The 20676-nt window shown below is 40.4% G+C and overlaps 1 protein-coding gene across 5 annotated transcripts in view; it reads left to right on the plus strand.

Moving 5' to 3' along the window:
* LOC135550386 (kelch-like protein 13) overlaps positions 1-20676 on the plus strand; it is a 91120-nt gene that overhangs the window by 44524 nt on the left and 25920 nt on the right. For 4 of the 5 annotated variants that reach the window (XM_064981130.1, XM_064981131.1, XM_064981134.1 and 1 more), the window contains 2 exons: positions 11749-11890; positions 16568-16700. In XM_064981130.1, coding sequence (XP_064837202.1) covers positions 11749-11890; positions 16568-16700 — 275 coding nt within the window. Of the gene's footprint in view, positions 1-11362; positions 11409-11748; positions 11891-16567; positions 16701-20676 lie in introns of those variants that run through there. The other variant, XM_064981132.1, reaches the window with a different exon arrangement.

A 20676-nucleotide genomic window follows, 5' to 3' on the forward strand; every position in this document is an offset into this window, starting at 1 on the left:
TGGTGTATGGAGAAGCACAACACCCTGATTTCCTGGTTTGGAAAAAAGCCCTGTATAATAGCATCCGAGGGAAAATAGTTATTTAAGAAAAATGGTAAATAAACTAATCTGAAACTAGATAGAAAGTATGTATATCAAATAGCTGCCCTTTTTCTGGCCCACATTGATTTTGACAAACAAAAAAATCTGTTCGGCCCTCCACCGCATTTACATTAATGTTGTATTAATGTTGTGTGGAGTGTGCATCTACCCTGGCAGGTACAGCAATGTCATCAATGCCATAGGACCCCCCAGTCCACTGTGGTAGGCAGCTAAACCCAATAGTACCACATTTTCTCCTGGTTTGACACTCCAATACTCATCAAGCCTACATGTTCTGTGCCCTAGCACACATCCTCAAAAACCCAATCTAAATGTGGTTACACAATACTCAGGATCTTCAACACTAAAGTAATAATGCTTGAAAGGTTTCTCTAAATTTCAGATTCCTTGCTCTCTCTCCCCTGACAGTGTTTTCTGATGAATCATACCTTTGTGTTCACAAAATGGCTGCAATTAACCTTTTCTACAGAAATATAAATAGAAGGCTGGCTGAAGTTCGAATGTCTTATCTATGTGAATGGATATAGGCCTGTGCAGGTGGGGGAGATTGGAGAGGGTTGGTGTTGGTAAGTCTCTTAATAGAATTGGCCTTTTACGAGAAAATGTTGTCAAAGGCATGCAGCGCCGTCTGCCACTGAGACAGTCAGTTGAGAATATATGCCGCTGTGTGTTCTGTGTGGCTCTTGCTCATAAACTGTACTCACCCCCAAGGTTTATTTATGTTCCACACCGCTCAGATAGGATGGCAGCTCTGTGTCTTCATTAGCATATCTTTCTTCCTGACTTTTTAAATTATGAAAGCCGAAAATCTGCTGATAATACTGCTGGATGAATGCTGGAGGACTTGGTGTTTCACAGGAAGCACAATTTGGTGCATGATGTGATGACTCGTATTGGGCGACTGAAAAACCTCAGGAAGTGTGTTCTCCTTCATATCAGGAATGTCAATGGTCTTTGCATAATCTTTCTCAATAGATACTCACCAACCTTCACTCAAATTGCATGTAGTGAAATGATATAGCAGGTGATGATACCAGAGGGTTGCAGGATCAATCAAACAGTGTTTGTAGCTGCTATGTCGTCTTAACAATGGAGTGGCATCTGTTTGCGCTCCTATTAGTAAGAGTGTCTGCTGTTTGTATTACACCATAGCTACTTTTGTTTAAGTTAAACATTCGGAGTGACTTCAAAGCTGGTATTGTAATGCACTTAACATTTTCTATAAATGAATCAATGTTGTTTTTCCCTTCATTCGAGTGCTTGGTGCTTTCTTTGCATATGGATACTAACAGCCGTCTAGTTCTAGTCAGCAACGTCCTGGTTTTTAAAGGTAGTTGGATAAAAAAAGTAAAAAGACACCTTTCTGTTTCGATCTGGCCGCTCCCTCCAAGCTTAATTAAGAGGCGACCGTCGGGTCCAACAAAGTTAAAAGGGATGTTGGGTAAATCAAAGACTGGGATGTGCTAAGTTCTTCAGTGAATCTCATTCGTAGGGAGCAGAAGGTCTGGCACGACATGAAATCACATCACAGCTGCTTGTCTCACCAGTACCTGGAACACGCTGTAGTTCATCATTATGAATGATTGAAATATGTTATGTTAATTCTCTATTTTGGGTACTGTGCTGCTTGTTTCTCTCACCTGTCTGAAACAAAGTCCTGGTTTTATAAAGTGGTGCACTGTCTGCCTCTGTAACGTTGATACAGTAGAGGAGAACGGAGGTTATTTGGGTTTCCCATGGTCTTTTTCCATCCTTTGTGGTACTGTTGGACTGGAAGTCATATGGCACAGGATGACACAGGCAGGGTTTAATTGTTGGCTTTTTCCATCATGAGGTGCAGCCCAGGTAGCAAATGGTATCATTGTTTTTTTTCCTGTAAAGCATATTGCGTTGCGTTCCATGTCTGCTGGATAATGAAAGCTTGATTTGATTTGAACCTGTTTTGGTGTTTGGGGGAACAATTCTCAAACTACAGCATTTTTAAACTCGCACTTGCAGCTTTGATTGGTGTGGTGTGCTGCACAGTATCGAGCCATTTAATTATACTGATAACCAGCTCCCTGGGGGGATACAATTAGCTATCTTTTGTTGGTGTTTGTGGTGGTAGTGGCATTGTGTGTTTCTTTGTTGCAGTTCTGTAAAGGGATTGTCTCTATTTTGATATTCTAAGGCACTATTCCCACTAAGAGATATGAAGGAGAGTCCGAGGAGCGGAGTGGCGAAAAATAATTCTAGTTTTAAATTCACATTACATCCTTGCCTTACATGTAGTTGTCGCTGGCAACGCGACATTCTTGGTCATCAGCTCTAAATGACTAAATATCACAGTAGCCACTAGCCAGCAAGCACAAACTATTCAACAATGACAGTTTCTTCTTGAAACATATTACACTAAGCTATTGAATAATGCAACCAAATCATATTACACTCTTGAATAAAGCAATAATTCACAAGCATGTGCAGACAATTGAAGGGTTTATTTTCTCATCTGTAGGCTACACTCATTACATTTTAGCTTCAAGACAAAAGCGCAGAGTTGCTAAAAGCAAGTCTTCATCAAGTAACGTTATCCCATAAAAAATGAACGATTGACCCGCTCATGCAAATACAAAAGTACAGTAGGTCTACCTCAGAACATTGCAACAAACCAGGCTTCACTTTTATCAATGTCATGCAAATCATGACATGTGGTAAGTTTCTCGTTTTACTGCCACGTGCACACGTACAGTGACATGCCTTTCTTGCTCTAAACCAAACGATGCAGTGAACAACATAGTGAAAATAACACAAAATAGAAATAAAAACAAGGAAGTTATTAAGCCATGTACACTGGGTCAGTTCCAGTAGCATATTTAGAATGTGCAGGGATAATGGAGTGATAGAGGTAGATATGTATAGGGGTAGGGTGACTAGGCATCCGGATATATGATACAGAGTAGCAGCAGCGTATATCGTGAATGAATGTAAGTGTGTGTGTGTAGAGTCAGTACAAAAGAGTCAATATAAATGTGTGTGCATGTTATGCGTGTGTGTGCAAATTAATGTGTGTGTGTTGGAGTGCGTGAGTGTGCATAGAGACTAGTGCTGAACGATCAGTGCTTTTTGAGGTCGTTTTGGTTCGGTTCAAAAATAATCACGGTTTTTGGTTTAGATTATCTTAAAACACTATAGGGACTATGCATTATATGGGTTGACTGCTCTAACACACAATAAAAAAATTACAAGTCCCATGGTGGTCGTGGCTGTCCATTACTGCTTATCACTTATTACCCATCATTTATTCACTTAACTGTAATACAGTATTTCAGTTGTTGTGTATGTTATATTTGTTTTATTTGAATACTTTATGATTTAATTCCAAGTCATCTCATCTTTATAGAGCTGCAGCCTATGCTCTCTGACCAAATCCCTATTTTGTAGTTCTTCAAAGTAAATAAGGCATATTTTTATGACTACTGAATACCAACTATTAATCACTTAGATCATGTATTTTCAGCTAGAGATAGCTCGCGAAGCAACAGCAGCTCTCTATATCACCGGACGATCGGTCATTCTTCTCTCTTCTGTAGCAGGCGTAAAAGAAACAAAGACCGGTCAAGTAGATGCGCAAAGGATTATGGTCATTGTAGTTAATTACCACGTTTTATGCGCTAAACTGAGTAGAATATTGGCCTTTTGGAAACAGCTCCCTACCTACAGTTTAAGCTGGATCTGATTCATCTCTAGAGAAACTGGGATGTGCGCATTGAGCTCACTCCCTCCCAAAAACACAAAATGGAATTCAAATAATTGAATGAAGTTGGTCGATTAGATCAAATAAAATAAATAAAAAAGGCAGCACCAGGATACAGTTGACCAGACTGAAGCACAGACTAACATGGGCTTCCATATAAAACAGCTCGTTGCAGTGAATTCACTTATAACAGTTGCGACTGAAAACGTGGGTATAAGTGAATTCACTGCAACGAGCTGTTTGATATGGAAGCTCATACCCGCCATAAAACACATAAAGTGCCTCATGTTTGTCAACGTGCACAATTAGTCTGTGCTTCAGTCTGGTCAACTGTAGCCTACTGATAACAACCACAGCTGCAGGTAGTCTAGAGAAGCCTATGCGTTCTGGGCCTGGCCAGGGAAAAGGCAAGGTCATGTTTTAATAGCCTAAGCTATGTATTTATAGCCTAAAATAGGCAATTATTTTTGGTTTATATTCAAACAGACATATTTTTATGGTGACTTTCTTTTTTATTACGCTAAATAGATTTCAGCGGGGGCACGGAGGTCGACCTTAGGGGTTAATCCAAAATGATTGACTGAAAGTATTCAATCAACAACATTCTGATAACTGTATGAGTATATACAATGCAACCCTGCATGCAGCAAGCTCAGCCCTGTCAGTTTCACTGTCCAATCGAAATGGTCTCTTTGTTTGTGTAAAGGGGCTGGTTAGAGCGTTGGGACAGTGACCGAATGGTTGCTAGATTGAATCCCCGAGCTGACAAGGCAAAATGTCTGTCGTTCTGCCCCTGAACAAGGCAGTTAACCCACTGTTCCTAGGCTGTGATTGTAAATAAGAATTTGTTCTTAACTGACTTACTTAGTTAAATAAAATAAAAATAAAAAAGGGTTTTAATTTTTTCATGCACAGTTGGGCCAGGAGTTTTTTAAACCATATGACCTGATTAGACAAATAATCTGGTCCCATCATAGCCCATATAAAAAAAAATGACATAGCCCATATAAAACGTTTTTTTTGTGATTTATTACTATGTCATATGCTACAACTAGGGTCCGAAGTTGGTTCGGTTAGCCTACTACCAGACCAGGAAAACGCTGTTGCCCCCCGGAAAACAATTACCCACCCACCACTCTGAGACCTGTGGTGCCACCTCTGAAATCACCACACAATGTTACAAATTAAAAAACATCTCCTATTTGTATGATCTGCATTTGACTTGTTTTTAATTTTTGTTTGTGGAGATGGGCTTCCATAGTTGTATGTGGCTCAGTGCAGCTGGCAGCTACTGCAACATTTTCAGAATGTAACAGCCTGTTAATTAAAGCAATTTCAGGTATAAACTCAATAAAACAAGTCTCAAATATTAGGAAAATGTCTAAACATTTAAGTTGTTTTAAAAACATTGCTCTGCTATTAGCATTTATATTGTAGGAGTGTTGGCTCAACGAGACTATTCTGTTTACACTGCCCTGCTCCAAGGGGGGCGACAACTTCCTGTTTCCCTGCCATTGTTCCTGTAGGTTTAGTTTTAATCCAATACTATCCCACTTCTAAAAAAAAAAAAAAAAAATCCCTCAACCAGATGCGTGAATGAGAGGAAATAGACACTGTTCACTAACAGCCATTTGATAAAAAGTCTGCTGCTCTTAAAGGCCCAGTGCAGTCAAACATTATATGTCCTGTGTTTTTATATATAGTTATATATAGAGGTTTTGGATATTTCCTATTTTTTGCCAGATTCCCATCTTTCTAAGCACACTATGAGGTTTGAATAATACTGTGAAAAGTATGATAATGCCCTTTTAGTGTAACAGCCACCTGGAATTTCAGCCTGTTTTGATAGGATAGAGAGCGAAGGGCAACCCAGCCAGCCTAACCCGGATGATGCTGGGCCAATTGTGCTCCGCCTCATGGGTCTCCCGGTCGCAACCATCTGCATCACAGCCAGTGATCAAACCCAGATCTGTAGTGACGCCTCTGGCACTGCGATGCAGTGCCTTAGACCGCTACACCATTCGGGAGGCTTGGGATAGAGGTTTTACCTTCCTGGTGACAAATTAGTTCATAGGCCAAAAGAAAGAGTTCCAAACCACTTTGCCAATAACAGCTAGTTTTCAGTTTCCCCACTCAGACCATGCTCAGACAGTCCTAGCAGAATTCTCACTTGAGAAATTGCTCTTGCTAAGAAGCTACTTTAGTTTTCAATTAAAATGATCAAAAATAAACTATCACAGTACGGTACTTAATTGTTACCCAGAAATGATTAGATATTGAGAAAAACATACTGCATTGGGCCTTTAAGATGCAAGTTTTCATTATAGTCATCATCCAATTTACAAAAGCAATTAAGACGCATCGCATGCCTACCCCCATCCAATTTAACCAATTTAATTAATTATTCCCTGATGTATTACTAAGAAATGGTTCATGGTCTCCATTCCATAAAGCATATGATTCTTGGCATGTTTAAACATCTTGTTAATAAAAAAGAAAACTGCCATCCACCACCCACACACACAGCAGAAGATTTGATATAGGCCTAACTGACTTTTGTGTATTTATTTCTGTGAAAAATTTGTGTAGCCTCGTCAGTGCATATTTGTAGTCACATACGGATGTGTTTGTAGCATAGCGTGTCAGTGTGTGTGTGTCTGGTGTTTTCACTAAAAATCGGCTGTTGATGGATGAAACTTCCGATGACGTCTGTGTTTGTTTGTTTCGTGCTGTTGGTTGGAGTCCGAGTTATGTATTTTATGACTGGGTTGCTCTAGCTGTTCTCTTTGTTTCGTTCCGGCAGCCACCAACACTCCTTTGTGGTTTGGACAACCCACTCTCTCCTCGCTGCCTCTCCGACTTACCACCTGACAGGGTAAATGTACCAGTACGCTGTGTGTCAGTGTGATTGCTCCTGATCCTGTAGCCATGAATACTCCTCCACATCTAGTTGTGGTGGTGCTGACCCTGAACAACCGCTATCTAGAGCCCACTAGGCCATCCATCTCCCCCTCTCTGTAGAAACATACCTGATAGTATCACCTGACCCCCTGACTGGCTCATCGACTTCCATTCGTTAGAGACTTAGCAGTCCTGGATGATCATCGTATCGTGTCTTTAACCTGTTGCATCGCGCAATCCCGGATCCGGGATTCTATTTATAGCCTCAAGCTCATTAGCATAACGCAACGTTAACTATTCATGAAAATCGCAAATGAAATGAAATAAATATATTTGCTCTCAAGCTTAGACTTTTGTTAACAACACTGTCATCTCAGATTTTCAAAATATGCTTTTCAACCATAGCTAAACAAGCATTTGTGTAAGAGTATTGATTGCTAACATAGCTATAAGCCTAGAATTCAGCCAGCAACATTTTCACAAAAACAAGAAAATAATTCAAATAAAATCATTTACCTTTGAAGAACTTCAGATGTTTTCAATGAGGAGACTCTGTTAGATATCAAATGTTCAGTTTTTCAAAAAAATATTATTTGTGTAGGACAAATCGCTCCGTTTTGTTCACGTTTGGCTATGAAAAAAACCTGTATACAGTTATAGCCTCAAGCTCATTAGCATAATGTAACGTTAACGCTTTCAAATAAAATGAAAATAATGAAAATAATGCGCCTGCTCTCAATCTTAGCCTTTTCTTAACAACACTGTCATCTCAGATTTTCAAAATATGCTTTTGAACCATAGCAATTCACTAATTTGTGTAAGAGTATGCTAAGCTAGCTTAGCATTTTGAGTAGCATTTAGCACGCAACATTTTCACAAAAACCAGATAACCAAATAAATAAAATCATTTACCTTTGAAGAGCTTCGGATGTTTTCAATGAGGAGACTCTCAGTTACATAGCAAATGTTCAGTTTTTCCTGAAAGAATCTTTGTGTAGGAGAAATCGCTCCGTTTTGTACATCACATTTGGCTACCGAAACGAACCGAAAATTCAGTCACCAACAACGTCAAACTTTTTCCGAATTAACTCCATAATATCGACCGAAACATGGCAAACGTTGTTTGGAATCAATCCTCAAGGTGTTTTTTCACATATCTCTTCATTGATATATCGTTCGCCTGCTTTCTTCTCTGAATTCCATGGAAAAATAATGCTGCAGACACCTTGGGGAAACGACAGAAAGGACAGGCTCATTCCTCTCGCATTCACAGCCATATAAGGAGACAATGGAAAACGGAGCCTCAAAAATCCTGCTGATTTCCTGGATGCCGTTTCATCTTGGTTTTGCCTGTAGCTCACGTTCTAGGGCACGCACAGAGAATATCTTTGCAGTTCTGGCTATCAATTATATGCATAGTCGAGCATCTTTTTGTGACAAAATATTGCGCTTAAAACGGGCACGTCTTTTTATCCAAAAATGATATAGCGCCCCTAGAGTTTCAAGAGGTTAACACAGCGCTTCCCAAACTAGGGGTCACGTCCCCATGTGGGATCACCTGATTTGATAATGGGGTCGTGAGAGAAACCCTGAAATGAAATAAATAACGTGTAGAATTGCATGAAATTAACTTTAAAACGTAAAGAATTTCTGTCCACTGCCAAGAGGGGCTGGGGGGAGGTTCACTTATTGCATCTGCTTGTTGCGTTCTCCCTGGTGCACTCGTTCGTGAACTGGCTGCTCGTTCTAAATAATATAATATAATCTGTTCAAAACAGTGGCAGCATGTGCAGTAGTGGTCATTCGGTTTTTGATATGCAAAAGGTGTATTTATGCTCTTATTCAAATGCACAGATCTCTTTATATATCATCCGAAAGAAATTTGCCGGTATTTCGAAAACTTCATATTTCTGTCATGCTGCTTTATTGACAACTCCAACCACCTCCAGCCCTGGTATTCAGCCAATCAGTGGCCGCCACTGTGGTCAATTTTATTTTTGATTTTTTTGATTTACACAATCGTTCAAAAGTTTGGGGTCACTTAAGAATTAAGAAATGTCCTTGTTTTTTAAAGAAAATATTTTTTTTTGTCCATTAAAATAACATCAAATTGATCAGAAATACAGTGTAGACATTGTTAACGTTGTAAAAGACTATTGTAGCTGGAAACAGCTGATTCTTTTTAATGGAATATCTACATAGTCGTACAGAGGCCCATTATCAGCAACCATCACTCCTGTGTTCCAATGTCACGTTGTGTTAGCTAGTCCAAGTTGATCATTTTAAAAGGCTAATTGATCATTAGAAAACCCTTTGCAATTATGTTAGCACAGATGAAAACTGTTGTGCTGATTAAAGGAGCAATACAACTGACCTTCCTTAGACTAGTTGAGTATCTGGAGCATCAGCATTTGTGGGTTCGATTACAGGCTCGAAATGGCCAGAAAGAAAGACCTTTCTTCTGAATCTCGTCCGTCTTTTCTTGTTCTGAGAAATAAAGGCTATTCCATTCGAGAAATTGCCAAGAAACTGAAGTTTTGGTACGACGCTTGTGTACTACTCCTTTCACAGAACAGCGCAAACTGATAAACCAGAATAGAAAGAGTAGGAGGCCCCGATGCACAACTGAGCAAGAGGACAAGTACATTAGTGTCTAATTTGAGAAAGACGCCTCACAAGTCCTCAACTGGCAGCTTCATTAAATAGTACCCGCAAAACACCAGTCTCAACGTCAACAGTGAAGAGGCGACTCTGGGATGCTGGCCTTCTAGGCAGAGTTCCTCTGTTCAGTGTCTGTGTTCTTTTGCCCATCTTAATATTTTCTTTTTATTGGCCAGTGTGAGAGATGGCTTTTAATTTGCAACTCTGCCGTAACTCTGAAGTTAATATGACCCTCATGGTCAGTTAGCGGACATGCCCTAATAACCAGTGGATAACACCAGTCTCCAGTAATTGTAGGCATAATTAAAGTTGCTTTAGTTAACGAGATGTTGCGTTGGTGTTGCATAGAGCAATAGTTCCCAATCTGTGGGACGGACCCACTTGTAGGTTGTGGCAGGTGTCCAGGTGGGTCTTGGTCCTGGGAATTTTTTGTCCATAAAAATAGATATTAGATTTTCTTTTACATTTATACCAAAATGTGGAAAAATTCAAGGGGTCTGAATACTTTCTGAATACACTGTGCGTGCGTGTTTGCAAATGTGATCAAAATGAAAAACTGAAATATCACAATTACATATGTTTTCACAACCTTTACTCAGTACTTTGTTGAAGCACATTTGGCAGTGATTACAGTAACGAGTCTTTGGTAGGAAGCTACAAGCTTGACACACCTGTATTTGGAGAGTTTCTCCCATTCTTCTCTGAAGATCCTCTCAAGCTCTGTCAGATTGGATGGGGAGCATTGCTGTACCGCTATTTTCATGACTCTCCAAAGATGTTCTATTTATTTAAAGTCTGTGCTCTGGCTGGCCACTCAAGGACTTTGAGACTTGTCCCAAAGGCACTCCTGCATTGCCTTGGCTGTGTGCTTAAGGTCTTTGTCCTGTTGAAAGGTGAACCTTCACCACATTCTGAGGTCCTGAGCACGCTGGAGCAGATTTTCATCAAGGATCTTTCTGTACTCTGCGCCGTTCATCTTTCCCTCGATCCTGACTAGTCTCCCAATCCCTGCCACTGAAAAACATCCCCTCAGCATGATGCCGCCACCACCATGATTCACCATAGACATAGTACCAGGTTTTCTCTAGACCTGACGCTTGTCTTTCAGGCCAAAGAGTTCAATCTTGGTTTCATCAGACGAGAGAATCTTGTTTTTTATAGTCAGTCTTTTAAGTGCAAATTATTTTTTGGCAAGCTGCAAGCGGGCCATCATGTGCCTTTTACTGAGGAGTGGCTAACGTCTGGCCACTCTACCATAAAGGCTTGATTGGTGCGGAGATGGTTGTCCTTCTGGAAGGTTCTCCCATCTCCACAGAGGAACTCTGGAGCTCTTTCAGAGTGACCATCGGTTTATTGGTCACCTCCTTGACTAAGGCCGTTCTCTCCCAATTGCTCAATTTGTCCAAGCTGGTTGAGTGAATGCCAAGAGTATGCAAAGCTGTCATCAAGGCAAAGGGTGGCTACTTTGAAGAATCTCAAATATAAAATATATTTTGATTTGTTTAACACTTCTTTTTTTTACTTCATAGTTTTGATGTCTTCACTATTATTCTACAATGTAGAAAATAGTAAAAATAAAGAAAAACCCTTGTGTAGGTTTGTCCAAACTTTTGAATGATAATGTGTATGTGTGTGTGTGTGTGTGTATATATATCATACACATTTTCGAGAGGGGAAAAATGCTTTTAGTGTAAACTTAAACTTAAAACCAAATCTAAAGTATGTAGAAATGATAATGAACCTATACATAGGCTGTCATTGTTAATAAGAATTTGTTCTTAACTGACTTGCCTACTAGTTAAATAAATAATTTAAAAAACGATCCATATATATATTTTTACAATAGCCTAGCTATAGCACTTTGAGAACTTGCCATCAACAACAATAAAGCTGGCGAGGTCTGCTGCAGGGAGGGACCAGGCTGGGGATGTTTACTCTTAGCTCGTAGTTACCTTTGCCTTGTAGCGTGACTGCCTGTCCTTACATCCCTGGATATAAGCACCATTTTCAGGTGTGTGTGAGCATCCTTGTGTATTGTTTGGTGTTAATGTAGACATTTTAAATCATGTTCTATGCCTGATTAGGAGAACGCAAATGTCTTAACTAAGCTCTCCCCTTGTTGTGCTGTGTATCTATTGACCTTTTTTCCTAAAACCCCTTTCCTCAGCCGCTGTGCATGAATTATCAGGAAAATCTCAACATTCTCTCATCATGTAGGCTCGTGAATCTGCATACAAACCACACTCAATGAGTTGATTTTAATGTAAATCCATGCTTGTACTGCATGATTGTAAGCTAAACGTCCCTTTCCCTCTCTCCCTTTTTTCCCCCTCCCTCTGCCTCCCCTAAAGATCCCTCGTGGAGGACGACGACCCTCACATGAAAGTGTCGCAGGGGTGTGGTGACATGGGCATCTCTGCCCACCTACAGGCTTCAAAAACCGGAAACACTCGCTTCTTTACGAGCAACACGCACAGCTCAGTGGTCCTTCAGGTGAGTAGTAGTGGAGAGAGACTGAGAGATGGTGCTGCTGGGAAGGATGGACAGATTGATGAACCTCTTAAAGGCCCTAATGAAATATGCCAGGGTCATTTTAATATGCCTTCAGAGGTCCTGTGATTGATTGAAATGATAGCTATACAGGCAGGTCCATAAATATTGTCAGCCTTTTATAAAGATTAGCAAAAAAGACTGAATAAAGTAATTAAAATACTGAGTTGTACATTATAGATATATTATTATTTTATACTATTACAATTGCTCAGTGAAAAAGATTTTATTAACAAGTAATAAAACAAAATCTCAAAGAGAGGGGTCAAAATTATTGGCACCTTTTTCTAAAATGTTTTATGAGATTGGGAGGGATCTCAGACCATTCCTCCATACAAAATCTTTCTAGATCCATGATATCATTTGTCTCCTCTTATGGTCTGCCCTCTTCAATTCAAACCACAGGTTTGCAATGGTGTTCACGTCTGAAGACTGAGATGGCCATTGCAAAATGTTTATTTTTAATGCTTGGGGCTATTGTCTTGCTGGAAGATCCACTTGCGGCCAAGTGTCAGCCTCCTGGCAGAGGCAACCAGGTTTTTGGCTAAAATGTCCAGTTACTCGGTAAAGTTAATGATGAGAGATTTGTCCAACTTTTATGGGAAGAATGTCTTAATGTTTAAATCCATTTTCCGATAAAACAATAAGAAAAATTCATACAATTCTACCTGAATTTGTATTTATTATGGATCCCTATTACTCTGCCTGGGGTTCAGCAAAATTAAAGCAGTTTATACTTTTTTAAAAACATTACAATACATTCACATATTTCACAACATACTGTGTGCCCTCAGGCCCCTACTCCAGTACTAAATCTGTGTGTGTGTGCATGTGTGTGTGCCAATGTTTGTGTTGCCTCACAGTCCCCGCTGTTCCATAAGGTGTTTTTTTTTACTGCTGGCATGAGTTACTTGATGTACTATGTAGTACTGTGCGCCTCCCATAGCCTGTTCTGGACTGTGAAGAGACCTCTTGTGGCATGTCTTGTGGGGTATGCATGGGTGTCCAATCTGTGTGCCAGTAGTTAAGACAGACAGCTCGGTGCATTCAACATGTCAATACTTCTCATAAATAAAAGTAGTGATGAAATCACTCGCCTCCACTTTCAGCCAGGAGAGATTATTAATATTAGCTCTCTGTGTACATCCAAGGGCCAGCTGTGCAATTTTCCTTTTTTTTGTGGCACCTGGCCACACTACTGAACAGTAGTCAACATGTGACAAAACTAGGGCCTGTAGGAACTGCCTTGTTGATAGTGTTATTATTGCTTTATTATTGACAGACTTCTCCCCATCTTAGCTACTAGTGCATCAATATGTTTTCACCATGACAGTTTACAATCTAGGGTTACTCCAAGCAGTTTAGTTGTCTCAACTTGCTCAATTTCCACGTTATTTATTGCAAGATTTAGTTGAGGTTTAGTGTTTAGTGAGTGTTTTGTCCCAAATACAATGCTTTTAGTTTTAGAAATATTCAGGGCTAACTTATTCCTTGCCACCCACTCTGAAACTAACTGCACCTCTTGGTTGAGTGTTGCAGTCACTTCAGTCGCTGTAGTAGTTGACGTGTATAGTGTTGAGTCATCCGCATACATAGACACTCTGGCTTGTCGTTAGTAAAAATGTAAAAAATGCAAAGGGCCTAAACAGCTACCTGGGGAATTCCTGATTCGAACTGGATTATATTTAAGAGGCTTCCATTAAAGAACACCCTCTGTGTTCTGTTAGACAAGTAACTCTTTATCCACATTATAGCAGGGGGTAAAAGCCAAAACATCAATTTCTCTCAGCCAATCGTCAGTCATTGGTGTAAGTGCTGTGCTTTTTGAGTGTCTTTCCCTATAAGCATGCTGAAATTCTGTTACTGTGAAATAGCATTGCATTAAAACACAATTCTTTCATATGCGTTTACTAAGGGTTGGTAACAGGTTGATTGGTTGGCTATTTGAACCAGTAAAGGGTTCTTTACTATTCTTGGGTAGTGGAATGACTTTAGCTTCCCTCCAGGCCTGAGGGCACACGCTCTCTTGTAGGCTTCAATTGAAGATGTGGCAAATAGGAGTGGCAATATCGTCTACTATTATCCTCAGTCATTTTCCATCCAGATTGTCAGACCCTGGTGGCTTGTCATTGTTGATAGACCTTAATTTTTTTGCCTCTTCCACGCCGACTTTACGGAATTCAAAAGTACAATTCTTGTCATTCATAATTTGGTCCGATATACTTGTGTAGTGTCAGCGTTTGTTGCTGGCATGTCATCCCTAAGTTTGCTTATCTTGCCAATGAAAAGGTAATTAAAGTAGTTTGCAAAGATAACCAGGAGGCTGACACTTGGCCGCAAGTGTATCTTCCAGCAAGACAACAACCCCAAGCGCACATCAAAATCCACAAAGAAATGGTTAATTGACAACAACAAAAAATGCATCTCTGTGTCCAGACTTTGAACCCCATTGAAACCTGTGGTTTGAAGAGGACATTCTCCTCGCAATGGAAGGGTGCTAGAGTAATGAAGATGGGGGTCAAAATTATTGTCACCCCTATCTTTTTTAGATTTTTTAAATTGCTTGTTAGACAAAATCGCTTTCTCTGAGCAATTGTATTAGTATAAAATAATTTGCATATAATATATCTCAGTAGTTTTTATGCATATTTTGTTATGCAGTTGTTTTGGCTCGTGATAATTATGGACCTGAATATGTCTGTATGGCGTCTGAAACTTTGCCAGACAAAGATGCCTTTACCCAACTCAATAAATATCTAGACATTTCTGAACACAACAAAAAAATTACACAAATTACCCTGGTTTTGTTTCAGTCTGTTCAAAATTCTGTTTTAAAACACAGAAAAGTTGTTCCTGTGCAGATCTTCAACAATGTGCAGCACCAATCATGCGCGTCTGTCTCAAACAATCTCTTCTAGGCAATTGTGTGCAACTCTTAATCACACGTCGTTTCTCCTTCACACTTGCAATCTTCAAGCACTGCACACATTTCTTCCTTTGCTCTACCTAACATTATGGAATTTTTACAACTAATGTCAAACTTGTTATAAGCACATCAGGGTTTAGCCTTCACTATCCTGTTTAAAAACCAACAAATCTTATAAAAATCAAGGTCTCTCCCACTCTAACCACTGGCACATCTAAAGTCAGAATGCGATGCGCGTGGAGGGCAAAGCACATAAATCAGGGTCGTGTGTGCAAGCTGTCTAAGAGATAAGACTTGTCTTTCAAACCTATCCGCTGCATTTATTGAGGAAAATGATCAGTGAATTATTCAATTGATTCACTGTGGAAGAAGGGAATTATGTTCTAAGAACATTGAAAACTGTTATGTTCTCGACAAAGAGTTGTCAAACGGATATCTTTCATGAAGTTGGATTAAAATAATGGAGATGACTGTTGTTCCCTCTACTTGAAATGGCCTACTTTTTTCATCGCACGCATAGAACGAGATGTCTTCTGCATATGATAAAAAGAAAATGTGATGACAATTGAAATGGATATGGAATCCCTTATTATTTATGTCGGCTAGTTAGCTGTAATTTTGAAGGGGATGATAGAGCGATGGTAGTGACTCCTTCAGTGCAGACAGACAGTGGCTCAGCGTGTTGGGCTCCAGCTGTTTGATGAAGCATCAGCACCAGTGAGTCAGGCTCCGTGCCCTGCCTGGCCTGCTTGGTCCATGCCAGTCTCTGTCCACACGTGAAGGTCGTCACAGAGATGGGGGCTGCCAGGCAGGAGCTGGCAGAAAGCTACTGGACTCATCAATGTGTGACCTGTTCACACTGTTTGTACTCCACAACCTGTTAGTATGATGGAGGTGTGTTGTGTGGACGTGTTGTTAGGCAGAGTGCTTCTAATGTCCCGATTCAACAGTGTAATAGCCTTTTAACTGGTGGAATAGTTTTTATACCTGCTGTTGAAGAGTGTTGATTTTTTTCTTTTAGGAACACAGTACTGGGTGGGTGTACACGTGTGATTCAACACATTGCTCAAGTCAGAAAATAAGATTGTGCCAATCTCTGTCGTCGCTGCAAGGTTTCTCTATCGATTGACAGCTGTCGGCTTGCTACCAACTGTCCGTGGCTGAACATTTTCAGAGTTTAACAGCAACTATCACTGAGCTAAATTCAAAGTTGTTATGATTTGAAAGCTTGTTGGATCATTAGAAAAAGGCAGGCCTTATACCAATCTGGTTCAGGACAGACGTGGTCTCTCCACACAGTACACAGAGCAGCTTTCTTTTCTTTTCTCCCCAATTTCGTGGGAAGCCAATTGGTAGTTTGCAGTCTTGTCCCATCTCTGCAACTCCCATATGGACTCGGGAGAGGTGAAGGTCAAGAACCATGCGTCCTCCGAAACACGACCCTGCCAAACCGCACTGCTTCCGGAAGCCAGCTGCACCAATGTGTTGGAGGAAACATCATCCAGCTGGCGACCGAAGTCAGCTTGTCGTCGCCCGGCCCGCCACAAGGAATCGCTAGAGTGTGATGGGACAAGGAAGTCCCATCTGGACAAACCCTCCCCTATGTGCCTTAGACCGCTGCGCCACTCAGGAGGCCTCAAAGAGCAGCTCTCTAACAGGCTGGTCTCTCCTCTTTCTCTCTCTCCCCCTCCCAGGGATTTGACCAGCTGAGGCTAGAGGGATTACTGTGTGATGTCACGCTGGTGGCGGGGGACGGAGACGAAGCCTTCCCAGTGCATCGCGCCATGATGGCCTCCTCCAGCGACTACTTCAAAGCCATGTTCACAGGTAAGCTGTTATGCCTCCATCTCTCTCACCACCTCTCACTGACCCACAGCAGCATGCACGGGATGGGACGTCCACATACTGTGTTTAATGTTGATTAACAGACTGAGTAATCAGAGGATTAGCCTGCTTGTCACACGTCCGTCAATCAATCTCTACTCTGGCTCTGCAGCTGATAGCATTGTGTTGTCTGGTTGTCTTCCCCCAAAGTGCTCCTTTTCTTGAAGCACAGCATGAATCCTCCAGGATTTTTACTTTCCCTGTCATCTCTACATTCTGATAAGCTACCATACCTTGAATTAGACATGCTCATTTCCCCAATGGGTTAAGATTTTGATTTACCTTGTGCTTTTTACATTTTTTATAATAAGGTTTGTTTTTCATAAGACATCACAATTATTGCATTCATCACTTTGGTGAACATACTTTTTTTATTCCCAGAATGCATTTCTGTATTTCATCTTGTTGTAGCTAAGTAACTGCCTCACTAATGACGCAAATAGAAACGACTTGGATAGATGTAGTGAGGGTAAATATCCTTCAACTGCAGTTTCATATACAGTGGGGCAAAAAAGTATTTAGTCAGAGAGGCCTGTAATTTTCATCATAGGTACACTTCAACTATGACAGACAAAATGAGGGGGGGGAAATCCAGAAAATCACATTGTAGGATTTTTAATGAATTCATTTGCAAATTGCGGTGGAAAATAAGTATTTGGTCAATAACAAAAGTTTATCTCAATACTTTGTTATATACCCTTTGTTGGCAATGACAGAGGTCAAATGTTTTCTGTAAGTCTTCACAAGGTTTTAACACACTGTGTTGCTGGTATTTTGGCCCATTCCTCCATGCAGATCTCCTCTAGAGCAGTGATGTTTTGGGGCTGTTGCTGGGCAACATGGACTTTCAACTCCCTCCAAAGATTTTCAATGGGGTTGAGATCTGGAGACTGGCTAGGCCACTCCAGGACCTTGAAATGCTTCTTACGAAGCCACTCCTTCGTTGCCCGGGCGGTGTGTTTGGGATCATTGTCATGCTGAAAGACCCAGCCACGTTTCAACTTCAATGCCTTTGCTGATGGAGGAAGGTTTTCACTCAAAATCTCATGATACATGGCCCCATTCATTCTTTCCTTTACACGGATCAGTCGTCCTGGTCCCTTTGCAGAAAAACAGCCCCAAAGCATGATGTTTCCACCCCCATGCTTCACAGTAGGTATGGTGTTCTTTGGATGCAACTCAGCCCATCATATGAAGGAATGTGCCTACCTGATTTAAGGGACACAGTGAACAGTTGAGAGTTGGGGCCAATTTCATCGTAAAGTGTTTCCTTAGTGTTTTAAAGTTTGTGAACAAACTTAAAATGTACAAGTTGATGGTTCCTTTTACGGGAAGCCAAGTTGAATTTTTTTCCATTTTCTGTGGATCATACTTTTTTATGGCTAGCCCAGATTGAGCTTTCCAAAAGTTGTTTATATAATTTAGAGATCAGTCCTTTCGGGAAGCCAGATAATTTATTTATAAATTCTATCATTGGATGGTTCGATAGTTGGGTTTCCCAAGGAACTCCATATCCAGCATAGCTGACTTAAATGGTAAATATAGAAAAAAAGGAGTTGCTTGTAATGTGTCTTTCAAATCCTATAATGTTCTCAAACCATTACTGTCCATGATATCTGCAAAGGTACTGATTCTACCTTTGGACCATTGGGGTTATGCAAAAGGCCGCCCTCCAGATCGCAAGGCATTATTGTGAAATATTGGGCATGCCATTTTGATTCCTATAGTTACATTGTTTTTCAATTTTGCCCCAAATAGAAAGTAGGTGAGCAATAATAGAACTGCATTGTTTAAGGGATATATCAGTGAAGACCACCCCTTTCCAGGGCAGTAGGAGAGACCATATTTAAGATGGGTAATAATGGACAGAAGTTATCCAAGAGTAGATGTTTTTTAACAAAACTGCTTTGGTCCGTGTGGACCAATTTTGGTAAGTAAGTCTCGAAACAAACAACATTTTGGGAAACAGTTTAATATTTGTTTATCCAAGATCAGGAGTGAGAGTGATAACACTGGGTGGCATCCTTACCTTTTTTAATAAAAGGGAAATCTAGTGCTGTATTCATATCTCTCCCAAATTAACCTTTGTGAATGGCTGTGTTAATCCTTTCGCGCAATAGTGGACATAATTGGCTCCAAAAATGTAAATGGACCAGGTGATTTGCATTTATTCATGCTACAATGCCCTTTTGAGTTCATTAAGAAAGATTTGGGCTCCCAGCGAGGTTGCTTTCTCTGTTGAGAAAAGTGGATTTCTTAATTATTTTAGAAAGGGCTTAGTCTGGTATGGTGTGGATTTACAATCAGAGGTGTACAGCTCTTTATAGAAGCGGGAGAATGTTTGATTATTTTGGGTTCTGATTGTAATTCCGCTATGTCAGCTAATTGAACATTACTGGATATCTTGATGGCCAATAAACAACTGGGACAATTACTATGGAAGTAATGGTTGAGTCTAATTTGATGGATGGCAAACTCTGCTCTCTGTCTTATCAATAACTTAAGTTCTGTCTTGACTTTGGAAAGAGTAATAGCTACCTGGTCTGATGAGTGTTTGTTCAGAACGCAGTTAACGTTTCCAATTCTGATATCTTCTTTAATTGTGATTTATTCAACTCAGATGCACAATTTCTTTTTTACCTTTATTTAACTAGGCAAGTCAGTTAAGAACAAATTCTTATTTACAATGATTGGCTACAACGGCCAAACCCTAACCTGGACCACGCTGGGCCGATTGTGCGCCGTCCTATGGGACTCCCAATCATGGACAGTTGTGATACAGCCTGGAATAGAACCAGGGTCTGTAGGGACACCTCTAGCACTGAGATGCAGTGCCTTAGACTACTGCGCCACTCGGGAGCAAATGCAGTTGCATTATTTTCAATAAAACCTTTGGCATCCCATAACATCCGGGGGTCATCAACATTTTTATTGACTGTTATGAATTCATTGATTTCAATTTCAAATTGATCACAGAATGTAGGATATTGTAGTAATGAAACGTTAAAACACCATGTTGTTGCTCTTTTAGGAAATTCTGACATTTGAAGTGGTCAGCCATTTTCTTGATTAAAGGAAATAGAGGTGTCAGAAATCGATTTGTGAAATGATATATGCCTGTTTAAGTAGAAAGTGTACTGTTTTAGGATTATGTGCTCGCCAGGCATCAATGAGATTATAATGGATTGTAGTTGGTCTTATTAGTTTTGTCCTACATGTCCAAAACTGTTACAATTAGATGAAATCAAATGTTTTTTTGACCAAGTTGCACTTCTCAAAAGGCACCGAGTTGGTGGAATGACCCAGATGTGTTTAGAGGGAAGTGAGGTCACTGTTTAAGCCGGTAATAATATTCTGCTGCAGATGCTGAGCAAAGGCTTTTCACTGCGACCCACAACCCTCTCTGGTTAAATTATACAACAGTCGCCAGGCTTTTGGTGAATACATTTCCTTTACATGCAGCCATAATGGTAGGTATGTGAAAGCTCAGTGGAATGGTGCCTGTTGATTCTGTTATGGAATGCTATTACGTTTTTATCTGACTGGTGCCTTTATCGTAAGGACGTAAACAATGCACTGATACACATCGTTCCCCAATTCAAATGTTGAAGACACGACTGCATCGGTCCGCGGACCCCAAACTGATCCAAATGTAGCATGCAACAGTCAGAAAATGTATTCAAATGTTACGAATCGATCCACAAAATCAAATTTATTTATATAGCCCTTCGTACATCAGCTGATATCTCAAAGTACAGAAACCCAGCCTAAAACCCCAAACAGCAAGCAATGCAGGTGTAGAAGCACGGTGGTTAGGAAAAACTCACTAGAAAGGCCAAAACCTAGGAAGAAACCTAGAGAGGAACCAGGCTATGTGGGGTGGCCAGTCCTCTTCTGGCTGTGCCGGGTAGAGATTATA

This window comes from Oncorhynchus masou, chromosome 12 (genome assembly GCF_036934945.1).
Source record: "Oncorhynchus masou masou isolate Uvic2021 chromosome 12, UVic_Omas_1.1, whole genome shotgun sequence".
NCBI lineage: Eukaryota > Metazoa > Chordata > Actinopteri > Salmoniformes > Salmonidae > Oncorhynchus > Oncorhynchus masou.